At 31.2% G+C, this 13,877-nt stretch overlaps 4 protein-coding genes across 4 annotated transcripts; all 4 read right to left on the bottom strand.

The window, feature by feature from the left end:
* Positions 1 to 1,717: 1,717 nt before the first annotated feature.
* LOC110602922 (probable F-box protein At4g22030) lies at positions 1,718 to 3,033 on the bottom strand. Its single transcript, XM_021740523.2, has one exon. It carries the CDS (start codon positions 2,978 to 2,980, stop codon positions 1,718 to 1,720), a length of 1,263 nt encoding a protein of 420 aa, XP_021596215.1. The 5' UTR covers positions 2,981 to 3,033.
* A 2,471-nt stretch (positions 3,034 to 5,504) lies between these two features.
* LOC110602844 (probable F-box protein At4g22030) lies at positions 5,505 to 6,938 on the bottom strand. Its single transcript, XM_021740427.2, has one exon. It carries the CDS (start codon positions 6,765 to 6,767, stop codon positions 5,505 to 5,507), a length of 1,263 nt encoding a protein of 420 aa, XP_021596119.1. The 5' UTR covers positions 6,768 to 6,938.
* A 2,196-nt stretch (positions 6,939 to 9,134) lies between these two features.
* LOC110603933 (probable F-box protein At4g22030) lies at positions 9,135 to 10,420 on the bottom strand. The gene has a single exon (XM_021741939.2). It carries the CDS (start codon positions 10,395 to 10,397, stop codon positions 9,135 to 9,137), a length of 1,263 nt encoding a protein of 420 aa, XP_021597631.2. The 5' UTR covers positions 10,398 to 10,420.
* A 1,177-nt stretch (positions 10,421 to 11,597) lies between these two features.
* On the bottom strand, positions 11,598 to 12,872 carry LOC110603021 (probable F-box protein At4g22030). The gene has a single exon (XM_021740664.2). The coding sequence runs from the start codon at positions 12,870 to 12,872 to the stop codon at positions 11,622 to 11,624; it is 1,251 nt and encodes a 416-aa protein (XP_021596356.1). The 3' UTR covers positions 11,598 to 11,621.
* Between the last annotated feature and the right edge of the window lie 1,005 nt (positions 12,873 to 13,877).

The following is a 13,877-nucleotide window of genomic DNA, read 5'->3' as shown; positions in this document are numbered from 1 at the left end:
TGTCGTTGCTGCATTGTCTTATTATGGATCAAAGAGAGAGAAAAAGAGGGTGAAAAGAGTGAAGAAAATTTCCATTTTCAAATCTTTCAAGAGAGAAGCCATCAACGAAATCATAGACACTTTTATACCTTAAGCAAATGGATGACGGGTGGGGTAGACGAGAAACGTCGTTGCTATCTTGAAGCTTGATTTCCTGTAATTTCAGGTTCATCAGTGCCATCTCCAATTTGTAGATCAATTTCCCTGTCTCCTTTCTTAATGTCTTTGGATTTAGAATTTTCTGTGTCAATTTCGATTGGCCGGCTGTAATGGAGGAGCAATTGCGCTATTAAACAACAAAAAGAATAAAAAAAAAAAGGGAAGGCTTGCATGCATGCATTATGGAGTTAATTTGATAAATGAATCTTTACAAACCTGTTGAACTTCTTCATTTTTGTACGAGTATGGTGGGAAAATGCGTTGGGTCGGAGGGTTTGTATGGATCTATTGGAGTGGTTTATTTAGAAATCAAGCTGACTTTAGAATTGCGATGGATAGATAGATCTTTTGGAAATAGGCCTGATTTTAGAATTAGATGCCGAAACTTGAAATTGCATGGCAGCGATTGAAGTTGCAATTGAGAATATAGAAGATGAATGGTGGATTTGGTTGAGCACGGTGGCTAAATCTATTGAGAGAAAGGTGAGGTGGCGGTGTAGATGGCTGTAGGGTTTTGTTGGAGCGGCATAGGAAAGAAAAAGGGGATGGGTGTACTTGTGGTTGGATATTCGAGAAGGATTCCGTTATTAGGTTTTAATTTTTGGATTTGCAGGCACCTAACATCAATTATGGGAGAAGGTGGTTAGGATAACAAATTTATTAGATTTTAATTTTGCCAATATTTTTGTGTTATGTTTGATATTTTAATTTTATAATATTTCTTCAAATTTATTAACATATAAATGATAATAAAAAATACATGAGATTAAGTTTAAATTGCCATGTTATTTACTGTAAAAAAAATTTTTACTATTAAATTAATTAATTAATTAATTAAATATCAAATTAATGATTAGCTTACTGAATATAATAGCATAACGTTGGAGTAAGTATTAAAAAATATTAAATGATATTATATAATAAATCCAATAAATATGGCCCTGAAAATATTTGAACCAAATTATAATATTTATATTTATTAATGTATATTTAAATATGTGACAGAATCACCAGTAAAAAGATTAATTGTAATATTTTTGAAATTAAAAAAAAGATTAATTGTAATTATTGCAAGTGATTTGCGAATACGCATTATTTGTGTGATTCTTGTCATTTTATAAACTTCGTGAAAATATATATAGTGATTTTTATTTTTAAAATTAGAAAGTTATTAATTCTTTTAATAACTTAATTTTTTTCTTTCAATAAATTATCTATTTCATTAATTTGCCTAAGAATATTTTTTCATTATGAGTCGGTGATCACACATGAATGACAATTATAAAAGAGAACCTTAAATAATAAAATAGTGAACAACGTAGAAAAATTAATTTTGAGCAACACCTAAGCTAAAAATAAACAAGAAACGCCTCATCTCTTTTGGGAATGAAGAATAAACAGATTCTTAAGTATTGAATTCATTTCCTTCAGTCAGATGATACACAAATTAAAAGAATTAATCACAAAAAAGAATGAATTAGTGAGATTAGAAATATGGACAAAAAAAGAATTCTAAATATCAAAAGAGTTTGCTACCGAATTCATCTACTTTGGTTCCTTCTATACGTGAAGAAGAAGATTTTTGGGCTAGACTGCTAAGTTCTGATACGCTTCTTCCAAGCTGTAAAGCCACCTTCATTTCAAATGTTTCCCCATCTTCTCTTCTATCAAAATCTGCTTCTTCTAGTGAAGACTCAATTGATTCCTCCAAAAGTGAAAAGAATCCAGCGCAGTTTCTGTACATTTCAACCACCATACCAACTTGACCAGCATGCTCAAACGTATTAACTGTGGTAGCTAATGCACCTGCAGCCACTGCAACTATTGCTGCCCAAGAACTGTTACCCACAAATGTAGACCCAGCAGCTGCAATGCCTGTGAGCAATGGACCTGAGATGGCTAAAACCTTGTTTATCTTCAATACCAAGTTTCCTAACCTCATATAATCTTCTGTATCTTTTCCTTTTATCACTTCAATAACTTCCCTCATCTCCACTTCAAGCCCCTTACTCCATCCATTCTTTCCAGATCTTTTGCTATTTCTTTGGAAGTTTTTAGTTTTGGGCCACCAAACGGCTGGCTCAAATTTTGCAGGAAACTTCTCAACCATTTTCCCAAGCAAAGGAAGTGGGTAAGCTTTGTCAAGAGCCAATACTTTGTCCATTGCATCCTTCACGTCCAATTCAGTAGGATCATAAAGAGCAAGTGTAGTTTGTATTTGGCTTTGAAGCTGCCTGAACAATTTTGTAGCATTACGTTGCTCTTCTGCTAGCTGTGAAGGCTGGATTTTGTTCATGATAAATAACATCCCTGTAGCTGCAATAAACAAGAGTGTTGATCCTACGTTTAATGCTAAAAAAGGAGATCCTTCCCCACCAGTTGCTGCAACACCAGCCATAGTTGTGGCGGTGAGTGTGATCATGTTAATGGAGTTCAAAAGAAGTTTGTTCCAATTGTCACGTTGCTCTCCTATATTCTTGTGCATCTCCACTCTATCAGCTACAGCCTCGAGGATCGCGTAAAGCTTGGCTGTTGCTTTAGATGTTGAGGAATTGACAAAAGGTTCCTCATCGATTCTGGGAAGAGTCACGCTTTTTTCTACCGGGATCGTGTTTGCGAACCCATTTCTCAAAATCAGATCCTCAACCAAGTTAGTTGATGGTGTTTTTGGAACTGGGAAACGGATACTTGGAAGCTTAGGGACAGAAATTGCAGCATTTATTCTTTTTGATGAACATACTCTTGAGGAGGAGATGAGACCTGAAGCTTGCAGGGAAGCCATATGATGAATAATATAGGGCTTTCTTTAATTTTCTGCTTGGTTTGTTTCTTTGATGTTGTTGTAGGTGAAGAAGATGAAAATGGAGAGATGCCGATGAAGCTATTTATAATAAGGGCTAGTAGAGGAACAGAACTGAAGAGAAACAGTCGTGGCGTTGAAAATATGGACCGCTGAATTGAGTCGACTGGACTCCTTCCTCATTCATAATTTTCAAGTTCAAAATAATTCTCCCAAGCTCTCATCGGCAATTGGGTGCCTATGGATGACATTGTAAAACTTATAACTTATTATAGCCAGCAATTTTAAAATAAATATTAAAACAATTTCAACTTGTGATTATCTCATTGCTTTTTTAATCTTGACCGCAGAGAAATTAAACTCAATAAATTCAGCTCTGTTTTTTTCATGTAGAATAATTTATACGTAAACAATATTTTTCTTAAAAAAAATTAAATAAAAATGTTAATAAAATTTATATTAGCAATATGAATAAGATTTTCAAAATTGTTTAGAAGTTTTCCTTTAATGCAAAAATATTTTTGAATAATTGATGTTTTAAAGATTTTCAAATGTATAAAAAAAATTATTAAAATATTTTTTTTTTCAAAATAAATGGAGTCTACATGACTACATGTACCTCTCCCACTTCATAGTTCTTTCCCTTCCAACATTTTTGGTGGAGGTGGTCTCACTTCACGGCAGCCCTATTGATTAAACTGTCGCAAATTGGAATATTTCTTGTCTAACTCCATATAAATCATTATAACTATCTCTAAAATTGTAAAACTGTCAAAATAAATAACTACAACACTCTAAAGATAAATAAATAAATAAATAATACCTTTGATTCTTAATTAAATTTTTACTCTTTTTTTTAAGCTACCAGAAGGATGGATGTATTTATTTTCTATTGTATTTAGCTATGATAATAAAATATTATTAAAAATGAGCTGCATTATTAATAATACCCAAAAAATTTTGGTGTCGGAATTTTAAATTTTCGACTGAATTTCTTTTAGAATCTAAAATTTTAGAATCGAAAACTGGGTAAATATATTTTTTATAAAATAAATTTTAAATATTTTAAAATGCGTTAAAAAAATAATGTTCGGCTACCGAACTTTTCAAGTTTGGCCATCGATCAAACGTTGATTGGCAGATCTACTTACAAAAAGATCTCGACTCAAAAAGGAGAAATATTTTTTCCATTTCAAGCATAGGTGAGTCTACTACCCCTTTTCTTCATAGATTCTTCCTTTAAGTATTTTTTTCATAAATTTTTAACTAGTTTGAAAAATCAAGCTTGGTTCAAGGTTTTTGGCTATCAGACTCTTCTGAGCTCATCTCTTTTTCCTCCCCAAAATTTTTCTTGCTGTGAGTGTGCCTTCTTCGAAGAAATGAGTTAAAATCTTATTTTTCTTTCGGTTTTGAGAAGTTTATAAATTATTTTAAGTATTTTCATTGAGAATTAATTTTAAAAACTTGAGGGTTGAATGAGTTTCTTTATTTTGATGGTTTTATAAAATGCATGTTAAAGTTTAGATTAGTTTTAAATGGCTTTTTGTATTTTGAACTGTTCCATGTGAGTTTGGTTGTATTTTGAGAGCTATTGGCTGAGTTAGATTTAGATTCTATATTGCAAAAAAACTCAAATTCGGTCGCTGAAATCAGGTTCGGTCGCTGAACATTCATGTGAAGGTTGCCCTTTAGATTGCCGAATCTACCGCTAAAAGTTCTCTATCTAGCCATTTTCAGCTCATTTTCTATATGTTTTATTATATACTTTTAGGGATTTCTTGAGATAATTTTAAGAGTCGTAAAAGTTATATTTGGTCTCTCATTTAAATCTATTTATGTAGGATCGAATTTAAAAAATCGTAGAGACCGACAATAAAATAACTGTTTCAGAATTAAGTTTGCATTGAATAAAATTAAACTAAACTAAACTATTATTTTAAAAAAATTAAATATTTTAAGTATATTCATGTATCACGAATACCATATATATATATATATATAATTATGTTGTTTTATATTAAAATTCATAAATATGATACATTGCATAATTTATTATTATTGTGGATTGATGTTGGATTACCCACTATTATATTAAGAATAATCTAATTAAGAATAATCTAATTAATAAAAGAAGGTCACTTTCATTAATGATTAGAGTTTTGACACTGTTAAAATTATAATTATAATTAGAAAAATAGTGAGCATTTGAGGAAATTTAATTTTAATTTGTATAAAACCTGCTGTGATTATAATAGTAATTTTTTTAATATATATATATATATATTATTCATTTGCAATTTGAAAAATCTTACATTACTTGTAGGATTAGAAAAAAAGCACCTTACATACTTTTTCTAGGAAAGAAGTAGAATTAGAAAATTTGTATGCTGATTTCAATTACATTTTATCTCCACATGATATACAAAAAGAATTTGTCTAGAAAAAAGAATGAACCAATCAGGATTAGTATTTTGTACCAAAAAAAAAAAAAGAGCAATTCTAATACTCAGAAAAGCTTGCTAGCAAATTCATCTATGGTGGTTCCTTCTATGCTAGAATAAGAGGATTTTTGGGCTAGATCTCTAAGCTCTGACGTGCTTCTTCCAAGTTGTAAAGCCACCATCATTTCAAATATTTCTCCATCTTCTCTTCTATCAAAATCTGCTTCTTCTAGTGTGGACTCAATTGATTCGTCCAAAAGTGACAAGAATCCAGCGCAGTTTCTGTACATTTCAACCACCATACCCACTTGAACAGCATGCTCAAACGTATTAACTGTGGTAGCTAATGCACCTGCAGCCACTGCAACTATCGCTGCCCAAGGACTGTTACCCACAAATGCAGACCCAGCAGCTGCAATGCCTGTGAGCAATGGACCTGAGATGGCTAAAACCTTGTTTATCTTCAATACCAAGTTTCCTAACCTCATATAATCTTCTGTATCTTTTCCTTTTATCACTTCAATAACTTCCCTCATCTCCTGTTCAAGCCCCTCACTCCATCCATTATTTCCAGATCTTTTGCTATTTCTTTGGAAGTTTTTAGTGTTGGGCCACCAAACGGCTGGCTCAAATTTTGCAGGAAACTTCTCAATCATTTTCCCAAGCAAAGGAAGTGGATAAGCTTTGTCAAGAGCCAATACTTTTTCCAATGCATCCTTCACGTCCAATTCAGTAGGATCATAAAGAGCAAGTGTAGTTTGTATTTGGCTTTGAAGCTGCCTAAACAATTTCGTAGCATTACGTTGCTCTTCTGCAAGCTGTGAAGGCTGGATTTTGTTCATGATAAATAACATCCCTGTAGCTGCAATAAACAAGAGGGTTGACCCTAGCTTCAATGCCAAAAGAGGAACTCCTTCCTCACCAGTTGCTGCAACACCAGCCATAGTTGTAGCGGTGAGTGTGATCATGTTAATGGAGTTCAAAAGAAGTTTGTTCCAATTGTCACGTTGCTCTCCGACATTCTTGTGCATCTCCACTCTATCAGCTACAGCCTCGAGGATTGCGTAAAGCTTGGCTGTTGCTTTAGATGTTGAGGAATTGACAAAAGGTTCCTCATCGATTCTGGGAAGAGTCACGCTTTTTTCTATTGAGATCGTGTTTGTGAACCCATTTCTCAAAATCAGATCCTCAACCAAGTTAGTTGATTGTGTTTTTGGAACTGGGAAACGGATTCTTGGAAGCTTAGGGACAGAAATTGCAGCATTTATTCTTTTTGATGAACATACTCTTGAGGAGGAGATGAGACCTGAAGCTTGCAGGGAAGCCATATGATGAATAATATAGGGCTTTCTTTAATTTTCCGCTTGGTTTGTTTCTTTGATGTTATTGTGGGTGAAGAAGATGATGAATTGAATGAAAATGGAGAGACGCCATAGAAGCTATTTATATTAAGGGATAGTAAAGAAGATAACTGAAGAGAAGCAGTCATGGGCGTTGAAAATATGGACTGCCCGATTGCGTTGACTGGACTCGTTCCTCATTCATAATTTTCAAGTTCAAAATTCTCTCCAAGAGATATCGGGCAATTGGGTGACCGCGGATGACATTGTAAAACTTAATAATTATACCCGGTTATTTTTAAAATAATGTTCTGTTTGTTTGCAAGAAAATAGGTTGTATTTTAGAAATATTTTTAAAAAAATGTCTTGAAAAATATTTTTTAATAAAATAATTTATTTTTATTATTTAATATAAATTTAAAAAATAAAATATATTAACAAATTTATCTTTGAATGTCTTAATAAAATTCAAAAGTCAATTTTTTTAAAACAATTTTTTTTATTAAAAAATATTTTATATTAACTAATTTTTTAGTATCTAAATCTCAGAAAATATGAAAATAATTTTTTAAAAATAAATAGAGTTTTAATAATAAAATAACTTATTTCAAATGAATAAATTCAAACTTCAAAAAATTCTCAAAAAATGAGTGCATAAAGAGATTGGCCAAAAGATAATAAGAATATCGTAATTGATCAGAATATGTTTAGTAAAAAGAAAATACATATGTTTTATATGTAAAATAGAATTCCTTGTTTGACAGAAAATAATTTACAGTTAAAAAAATATTGTATAAAAAAATTATTTTCTTAAAAAAATAATTAAATAGAAAGTGTTAATAAAACTTATACATACAAAGTTTAGTAATTTTAATAAAAATCTCAAAAATTCAAATAACTTACTTTTTTTTTTTGAAAATTATTTTACATTAACTGATTTTATAAAAAAATATTTTACTGAACAAATTTTCAGCCTATATGTCTTCCACTCCTCAGCTCTTTCTCTTCCAATATTTTTGGTGGAGTTCTCTCGGCAGCCCTATTGATTAAACTGTAGTAAATTAGAATATTTCTAGTCTAATCCCATATAAATCATAATAACTATTTTTAAAATTTTTAAATTTAATTGCTATCAGACTAATTAATAATACTTTTCGATTCTTAATTAAGTAGCTTATAAATTAATTTTCTTCAAGAAAATAATGCATTTCATTAATTTATCCAATAATATTTTCCATTATTTTGAATTAACTCTAATGGTTCTTTTTTCTTTTTTTAACTGCAACATTATTTACATTAAAACCCATAGGGGCAAAGGATTATAAAATATAGGATGGTCCAAAGTACAGAACAAATATACAATGCCCAATCCAAGATTCAAAATTTGGACGCAGCGCATTCAAAAACACATTAAAACGATTTCTAAGATTTTAAAAGTATACTACATCATCCTCCATCAATTTGAAATATTAAATATTATTAAATTTTTTTTTAAAATTTACATATAAACAGACAGATTAATATATATTTTTACAAAATTGAAAATCAACTAATGAATTTTCTCAAATTACAAAAATTAACTAATAAAATACTTGACGAATAAATTAATGAAAGAACTATTTAATATATTTTTTAATAGATCAGACATATTTTATTTGTATATTTCAAAATTAAAGGATGAATTAATGAATTTTTTTATATAGGTTGTACAGTAAATTTTTCTTTTATAAAAAAATCTTAAATACTCTAAATATAGAATAATTAGTAGACATTTTTATAAAAGGAAATAATTAAGTAACGAGTATTTTTATATTATAAAAATTAAATAGTAAAATATATAATGACTAAAATTAATAAAATGTCTAATTAGTAAATCTTTTAAAATTTTAAGGATATTTTAAAGTATTTTTTAAAATTAATGAGTCAATTAATAAATTTTTTTTTTTATAATAATAAAATAAATAATATTTTATGAATTAATTAAATGAATATATATTTAAAAAAATAAATTTAATTGATGAGAATAAAATATTAAAATTGATAATAGTAATTTTTTTTAATATATACATATATATATATATATATATATATATATATATATATATATATATATATATATATATATATATATATATATATTATTCATTTGCAATTTGAAAAATCCTACAAGTAATGTAATGGGTGATGTATATACTTTTTCTAGGAAAGAAGTAGAATTAGAAAATTTGTATGCTGATATCAATTACATTTTATCTCCACATGATATACAAAAAGAATTTGTCTAGGAAAAAGAATGTACCAATCAGGATTAGTATTTTTGTACAAAAAAAAAAAAAAAAGAAGCAATTCTAATACTCAGAAAAGCTTGCTAGCAAATTCATCTATGCTGGTTCCTTCTATATTAAAATAAGAGGATTTTTGGGCTAGATCTCTAAGCTCTGACGTGCTTCTTCCAAGTTGTAAAGCCACCTTCATTTCAAATATTTCTCCATCTTCTCTTCTATCAAAATCTGCTTCTTCTAGTGTGGACTCAATTGATTCGTCCAAAAGTGAGAAGAATCCAGCGCAGTTTCTGTACATTTCAACCACCATACCAACTTGACCAGCATGCTCAAATGTGTTAACTGTGGTAGCTAATGCACCTGCAGCCACTGCAACTATTGCTGCCCAAGAACTGTTGCCCACAAATGCAGACCCAGCAGCTGCAATGCCTGTGAGCAATGGACCTGAGATGGCTAAAACCTTGTTTATCTTCAATGCCAAGTTTCCTAACCTCATATAATCTTCTGTATCTTTTCCTTTTATCACTTCAATAACTTCCCTCATCTCCACTTTAAGCTCCTCACTCCATCCATTCTTTCCAGATCTTTTGCTATTTCTTTGGAAGTTTTTAGTTTTGGGCCACCAAACGGCTGGCTCAAATTTTGCAGGAAATTTCTCAATCATTTTCCCTAGCAAAGGAAGTGGGTAAGCTTTGTCAAGAGCCAATACTTTGTCCATTGCATCCTTCACGTCCAATTCAGTAGGATCATAAAGAGCAAGTGTAGTTTGTATTTGGCTTTGAAGCTGCCTAAACAATTTCGTAGCATTACGTTGCTCTTCTGCTAGCTGTGAGGGCTGGATTTTGTTCATTATACACAACATCCCTGTAGCTGCAATAAACAAGAGTGTTGACCCTACGTTTAATGCTAAAAGAGGAGATCCTTCCCCACCAGCTGCTGCAACACCAGCCATAGTTGTAGCTGTGAGAGTGATCATGTTAATGGAGTTTAATAGAAGTTTGTTCCAATTGTCACGTTGCTCTCCCACATTCTTGTGCATCTCCACTCTATCAGCTACAGCCTCAAGGATTGCGTAAAGCTTGGTTGTTGCTTTAGATGTTGAGGAACTGACAAAAGTTTCCTTATCTATTCTGGGAAGAGTTACACTTTTTTCTACCGGGATCGTGTTTGTGAACCCATTTCTCAAAATCAGATCCTCAACCAAGTTTGTCGATGTCGTTTTTGGAACTGGGAAACGGATTCTTGGAAGCTTAGGGACAGAAATTGCAGCATTTATTCTTTTTGATGAACACACTCTTGAGGAGGAGATGAGACCTGAAGCTTGCAGGGAAGCCATATGATGAATAATATGGGGTTTCTTAGTTTTGTGTTTGGTTTGTTTTTGTTTGATATTGTTGTGGGTGAAGAAGATGATGAATGAAAATGGAGAGACGCCATAGAAGCTATTTATATTAAGGGATAGTAGAGGAACGGAACTGAAGAGAAACAGTCTTGGGCGTTGAAAATATGGACTGCCCAATTGAATTGACTGGACTCTTTCCATGTTCATAATTTTCAAGTTGAATACTCTCTCAACAGAGATCGGGCAATTGGGTGCCCGTGGATGACATTGTAAAATAACTTCATCTTGTGATTATCTAATTGCCTGTTGACTTTGAGTTACCTGTCCTCTCCCACTTCATAGCTATTTCCCTTCCAATATTTTTGGTGGAAGTGGTCTCATGGCAGCCCTATGGATTCAAGTGTAGCAAATTAGAAATTTTCTAGTCTAAGCCCATATAAAACTATGACAATTATTTTTGAAATTGCAAGATTTAATTGCCGTCAAAATTATTAATAATAATACCTTTCGATTAACTATATATAATAACTATTTTTTTATTTTTTATTATAACTCAAGGATATATTTATTTTTCATTATTTAATTGCGATGAGTACAAAATAGGTTTAATTTCTCTTTTTAACATGAAATTCAAATCTCCCCTTGATGGATTTGAAAGCATTATTTGCGAGGTTCAGACTAATAAATTTTTAATTTAATAATATTAAAATCATATTATAATTTCTTTATATGCATAATTGTCCCACTCCTAACTGTTCTTAAAGAGAAATATATAATAAAAATACTAAAAATTTTAATATTATTTTAATGTTAATATTATATTACCCATATGATATTTTGTAAATGTATTAAGTTTTATCGATCTTTCCTAATAATATATATTATTAATATTACAAATAAAAAATAATCTTTCCTAATAATACATATTATTAGTATTACAAATAAAAAATAATTATCGAAACAGTTTGTACTAAATTGATTCAAATAATTTTTGAGACGTCGTTTTTTATAAACAAAACGTTCTGTTACACTTATTAAACTAATTTTAAATAACAAAATGGTGAGCAATGTATATAAAATTAATTATTACCAAGAATTAATTAAGCAGAGAATAAACAGATTCTTAAGTGTTGAGTTCATTTCATGATATACAAATCAGAAAAAAAAGAATAAACGAATAAGATGAGAAAATATATGAACAAAAAAGCATTCTAGATATCAAAAGAGTTTGCTAGCGAATTCATCTACTTCGGCTCCATCCATACGTGAAGAAGAAGATTTTTGGGCAAGATTTCTAAGCTCTGATAAGCTTCTTCCGAGCTGTAAAGCCATCTTTATTTCAAACATTTCTCCATCTTCTCTTCTATCAAAATCTGTTTCTTCTAGTGAACACTCAATTGATTCCTCCATAAGTGAGAAGAATCCAGCGCAGTTTCTGTACATTTCAACCACCATACCAACTTGGCCAGCATGCTCAAATGTATCAACTGTGGAAGCTAATGCACCCGCAGCCACTGCAACTATTGCTGCCCAAGAACCGTTACCCACAAATGCCGACCCAGCGGCTGCAATGCCAGTTAGCAATGGACCTGAGATGGCTAAAATCTTGTTTATCTTCAATGCCAAGTTTCCTAACCTCATATAATCTTCTGTATCTTTTCCTTTTATCACTTCAGTAACTTCCCTCATCTCCATTTCAAGCTCCTCACTCCATCCATTCTTTCCAGGTCTTTTGCTATTTCTTTGGAAGTTTTTAGTTTTGGGCCACCAAACGGCTGGCTCAAATTTTGCAGGAAACTTCTCAATCATTTTCCCAAGCAAAGGAAGTGGGTAAGCTTTGTCAAGAGCCAATACTTTGTCCATTGCATCCTTCACGTCCAACTCTGTTGGATCATGAAGAGCAATTGTAATTTGTATTTGGCTATGAAGCTGTCCAAACAATTTTGTGGCATTACGTTGCTCTTCTGCAAGCTGTGAGGGCTGGATATTGTTCATGATAAGCAACATCAGAGTAGCTGCAGAGAACAAAAGAGTCGAGGACAGCTTCAAAGCCAAAAGAGGAACACCTGCACCACTTGTTGCTGCAACGCCAACCATGGTAGTAGCGGTGAGAGTGATCATGTTAATAGAGTTCAAAAGAAGTTTGTTCCAATTGTCCCGTTGCTCACCAAGGTTTCTATGCATCTCTGCTCTATCAGCAACAATCTCTAAGATGGCATAAAGCTGGGAAATTTCAGTAGCAGTGGAATTGATGAAAGATTCATCTATTGTTGTGGTGGTGGCATTCTTTTCCGCTGGGATGGCTTTTGAGATGGAACCTTTTAAGATCATTTCCTTAACCAAATTTCTGGGAAGTGGGAAACGGATTTTAGGAAGTTTTGGGAGAGAAATAGCAGCATTGATTCTTTTTGAAGAAATATTTGTCCCTGAAGAGGAGATTAGAAGACCTGAAGTTTTTAGGACAGCCATGAATGGTTTTCTTTTAGTTTTCTCGTGTTTTTCTTTTGTTATGCAAATAGGAAATTAGTGAAGAACGTAGGAGCCAGCAGAAGCTGATAATGGAGATTGAGAGACGCAGAGGGAACCTATTTATATCTGATGCCATGAGATAGTTTGATGGTGACGAATATAAGCGAAGCGAAGAGAAGAGAAGAGAAGAGGTCATGGCTTATGTGTTTGAAATTAAAAATAAGGGTTGCCTGATCAAGCTGACTAATGACTATACCCATTTGACTGGACTCATTCTCTCTTCATTTTGAAAATTGATTCACGGAGCTTAATAAATGAATTCTTTGTCCGATTTGTCATTGCTTAAATATATAAACTTTACTTATTTTACAAGTAAATTTTATATGTATTTTACGTTTGAATTGGTGTATATAAAATTTTAGTATTGCAAGATTTCCTATCAGTGATTCGGATAATCTTCTTATTTGGCGTGAATAATTTTGTAAAAAAATAATTTAAATAAATTTTCATAAAATCATTCATGATTCATAGTAAAAAAATTTTAAATAATTTTTTATTTTAAATAATAATTTAAAAAAATAATTGAATTAAATTCTAATAAAATTATTGATTTCAATAGTATATATATAATTAAATATAGATTTATATAAAATATATAATGATTATAAAAAATATTTATTTCTATCCCATTTCATTGGTGTCTCCCTTTGTTCCCACAGGGCGTTAGTGGAAATGATCTTGGGGCTGCCACGTGTTGGATAAAACTATAGAAGTTTTCAATTCCTAGTACATGCGTACGTAGTCGATGGTTTCTTTCTCAAGAAATCAAAACTTGTTTTTTTTATTAGAAAATTAAAAAGGTGAAACGTAAAATGAAAAAGGAAATTTTTTTTTTATTTTAATTCTTACCCATTTTCAGTCCCACATCCTTGAAATATAGGGATATAGTTAAATTTATATACAGATAGTCAAAATAATTAAATAATTTGATTTAATGATTTTGAA

This window comes from Manihot esculenta, chromosome 16 (genome assembly GCF_001659605.2).
Source record: "Manihot esculenta cultivar AM560-2 chromosome 16, M.esculenta_v8, whole genome shotgun sequence".
Classification (NCBI taxonomy): domain Eukaryota; kingdom Viridiplantae; phylum Streptophyta; class Magnoliopsida; order Malpighiales; family Euphorbiaceae; genus Manihot; species Manihot esculenta.
This window is presented reverse-complemented; position numbering and strand designations above follow the sequence as displayed.

Bases quoted from the DNA above. Each gene is read 5' to 3' on its own strand.
- LOC110602844 (XM_021740427.2), bottom strand. From the start codon at position 6,767: ATGGCTTCCCTGCAAGCTTCAGGTCTCATCTCCTCCTCAAGAGTATGT.
- LOC110603933 (XM_021741939.2), bottom strand. From the start codon at position 10,397: ATGGCTTCCCTGCAAGCTTCAGGTCTCATCTCCTCCTCAAGAGTGTGT.
- LOC110602922 (XM_021740523.2), bottom strand. From the start codon at position 2,980: ATGGCTTCCCTGCAAGCTTCAGGTCTCATCTCCTCCTCAAGAGTATGT.
- LOC110603021 (XM_021740664.2), bottom strand. From the start codon at position 12,872: ATGGCTGTCCTAAAAACTTCAGGTCTTCTAATCTCCTCTTCAGGGACA.